Raw genomic sequence first — 3,573 nt, 5'->3', positions numbered from 1 at the left:
TGCGGGGTGGAAATGTTTTTATTATAGCTTTGGTCAGACGGGGCACAGCCGGGCGGGGGCTCTGAGGGTGCTGGGAAGCTATCCAGTCCCCAACTCCCCCCTCCCCCAGGCACACCACCCCGGAGGGGGCCGAGGGCAGCTCATCTCAGAGCGCAGGAAGCAACCCCGCCGCTGCGAACTCTCCCCAGGCAGGGGCGGGCTGGCAGGCGGGGTGGGCAGTAAACAGTCCTATTGTACAAATATACAGTGCGGGCCAGGCGGGTGCGGTCAACCCCGGCTCCCGGAAACCGGGACCGGGACCGGGTGCTTTATGTGCTGGGCCCAGCTCTGCAGCGAGCCGGCGGGAGGGCCTAGCTGTGGCCCAGGCGGTGGTGAGCGCTGGCCAGGGGCGTCATAGCCGGGGAGGGCCGGGCGGCGAGCAGGTGGGCGGGGGAGAGCAGGTCATCGCCTGCCTCACCCGGAGGGGACCCCAGGGGGTGAGGGACGTGGGTGGAGGGAGACATGGGGGGCTCAGTCGGAGTAGATGATGAAGCCGGAGAACGTGCTGTATTTGTTGCTGTTGCCGCCGTGCGCTTTGCCTCCGTCGAGCTTGATAAAGACCTCGTCACCGGCGTCCAGGTGCAGGATCACGCTGTTGCTGGCATAGTCGTAGTTCTGGTCTGCGTCCTGGGCAATAGCACTGGCCCGCACCTGCGGGTGGGGGACACAGGAGGGAGGGCGAGAGGGGAAGGAGGACGAGAAGGGAGGGAGGTGAGGCAGTCCCGTGGGGAGGATCGGGGACCCTGAAACCTGGCCTCCAGCCTCACCTCATCCCATCTGACCCCCTTCCAATCATACATAACTTGTTTCAGGAGAGGGTCAGAGGGGAGCCCTGGATTTCTAGGGCAGGTCTGATCTGGGCCTGAATGGGAGTCAAGGCAGAGTCTTCCTCCTTAACTCCTGTGGGGCTTTCCATCCCGCTGGCAAGAACCTCAATACGTCCAGGAAGCCTGGAAGCCCTTCCTTGAAAAGAGGAATTCTCTGTACCTCCAGGGGATGGAGGGCCTTCCCTTCTCTCATCATTCCTTTCTCTCTGCTATCATAATGATGCCATTGCTTCAGCCACACCCACTGGATCTTATGTCAGTGGATGGACACAAGGGCACACCTTGGCCCCACAGGTGAGGTGGCTGGACCAATGCCAGGCTGCCAGTCAGCAACCACCCTGGAACCAGGGCCAGGTCTTTGGTCTGAGGTGCATTGTAGAGTCTCTCATGCTGCAGCAGTGCCAGACGGAAAAGCATGGCCAGACAGAAGGCCTCCCAGCGTTTAGAAGGGGTCTGGGTGCCAGCCTCTGTGGAGCTGTAGCTAGATACTGTCACTGCCTACCCAAAGAGGACTTGTTGCCCCTCCTGCCTCACCCCAGTGTGGTAGAAAGGAAGTGAGTGAGAAGAATGGAATCCAGGCCTTACTTCTCTCTGGGATTCTCAGTCTAATGTGACATCCTTGTTAGTCCCTGCCTTGATGGGAGATAGGGAGGGACAGGCAGGATAATGGGTCAAGGGAGCACCAGTATTTGGGCTTGGAGCCTGCTGTCACTTTTGGGGGCTCTGACTGTAATCATAAGAGATTGCGTGGTGGCTCACGCCTGTAATCACAGCACTTTGGGAGGGTGGATCATCTGAGGTCAGGAGTTCGAGACCATCCTGGCCAACTTGGTGAGACCCCTGTCTCTACTAAAAATACAAAAATTAGCCAGGCGTAGTGGCACACGCCTGTAATACCAGCTCCTCAGGAGGCTGAGGCAGGAGAATTACTTGAACCCAGGAGACAGAGGCTAAAGTGAGCCAAGACTGTGCCATTGCACTCCAGCCTGGGAGACAGAGACTCAGTCTCAAAAAAAAAAAAAAAAAAAAAAAAGAAAAAAGAAAAAGAAAAAAGAGAGAGAGAGATTGTATGGTGGTGAACAAATGATCTACAGAAATTCTTCTAACAGCTATGGAAACACAAGGCCTGAGTGTGAAGATGGGGCCTCTCCAGGGTATCCGGGGTAGAGACCTGGAAGAGAAAGGCCCTCTCCAGGACCATGGGTTATGGTAAGGGGAGGCTGTACTGAGTGGGGTCCTCTCAGCCAGGTTTCTCCATGGCCCCTCTCTATCCTGTCCCTTCTCTGAAGGCAGCTTACCATCCCATGCCCCAGGTCTGAAGTCTGGGTAGAACCAAGCCAAATTAGGGGAGGGGCCTATCCTCTCTCCTGGGCTGGAGGCAGCACTGCAGGTCAGCTGTGCCAGAGCTGCTGACTCAACCACGATGCTGCGGTGAAGAGGACTGGACATATTTGCATGTGGGCCTCCGTTTAAAACCCATCTCCAGCCCCTTCTCTTCCCTCAGCCTCTTCTTCCCCAGCTTGAGAAGAAACTCTGTGTGTGCTTAGCTGGGAACACTGGTCTAGTTAAAGGTTGGGGGGGATAAGTGAGGGAGGAGGTGCTGTCTGCAAAGGAGGTCAGTTTCTCTGTCTAGAAAATGGATGAGAAGATGTTGCCTCACTACTGCCACCTCTGTAAAAGTCTTTTGATGATGTAGAAAAAAAATTTTGCTCTTGATGGGGCTTTGAGCTATTAGGGAAGAGCTGAAAGCAAGCAGCCAACTTCTGTATTGTTCCCTGAGCCCTAATCCTGGTAGTATTTATTATTACACATGCATTTCATTATCTTTGCTAATAAATTACTACTAATAACAATTATTTTTATTGCCCATATTAATTTAGCCTTAACTCATTAAAACAGTGTGCTCCTTAATAGCCAAATCCACTGGAACAGAGTCATCTGTCATCAGGAATCTCCTGGTGATGTGACTGCATCAGAACTGTTATGCTTATGTTTATTATTTATTCATCACCATGATTGTTGCCGTAATTATCCTAATTATCCATGGAGGCAGAGAGAATTTATGCCCTTCCATCCTCAGACGGTAGGGGATCCAGGAATAGAACCCAGGGGTCCCAATTCTCTGCCTGACTGGAGATAGTTGAGGCCTGCAGCTCTTCCTGGGGTCCAAGGGGAAGTGTGGGGAATTGAGGTTGCCAAGGAAGCAGGAAAGCAGGTCTGGGCCTTGTCATGAGGGAGCGCTGTAGAATGAGTTCCTTAATGGCTGCCAGGAGAGGAAACTGAGGCAATGGTCTGACCAAGGGAACTGGGTGAGGGGGTATCCAGGAAACATGTCCCTGCCCTCAGATCAATGCTGGGGTCTTAGGTGTGAAGATGTGGCTCCCACAGGGGAGCCAGCCTGGCCCATGGGGGACACTTGGGTTCACACATTTACTGTGCTCCCACTGTGCCAGGCACTCTGCTCTGTGTTGTGAAAGGTATTAGGGGGCCAGAAAGGATAGCCAGGGTGCCATCTGCCACCACCAGGGGTTTTTCTTTTTTGAGATAGGGTCTCGCTCTATTGCCCAGGATAGAGTACAGTGGCGCGATCTTGGCTCACTGCAACCTCCGCTTCCCAGAAGTTTACCTCAGCCTCCTGAATAGCTGAAATTACAGGCACCCACCATCACATCTGGCTTTTTTTTTTTTTTTTTTTTTTTTTTTTTTT

General features: G+C 53.6%; 1 protein-coding gene across 1 annotated transcript in view; it reads right to left on the bottom strand.

The window, feature by feature from the left end:
• Nucleotides 1-3,573, bottom strand: part of C1QL1 (complement C1q like 1) — an 8,192-nt gene continuing 4,619 nt past the window's right edge. Inside the window, exon 2 of the mRNA XM_032270008.1 lies at nt 1-690. Within this exon, the coding sequence (XP_032125899.1) occupies nt 511-690 (180 nt within the window). The 3' untranslated portion in view covers nt 1-510. The remainder of the gene's footprint in view (nt 691-3,573) is intronic.

This window comes from Sapajus apella, unplaced genomic scaffold (assembly GCF_009761245.1).
Source record: "Sapajus apella isolate SASKATOON/1434 unplaced genomic scaffold, GSC_monkey_1.0 scaffold201, whole genome shotgun sequence".
NCBI lineage: Eukaryota > Metazoa > Chordata > Mammalia > Primates > Cebidae > Sapajus > Sapajus apella.
The sequence above is the reverse complement of the archived record's forward strand: the minus strand, read 5'-3'. Positions and strand labels throughout refer to the sequence as shown.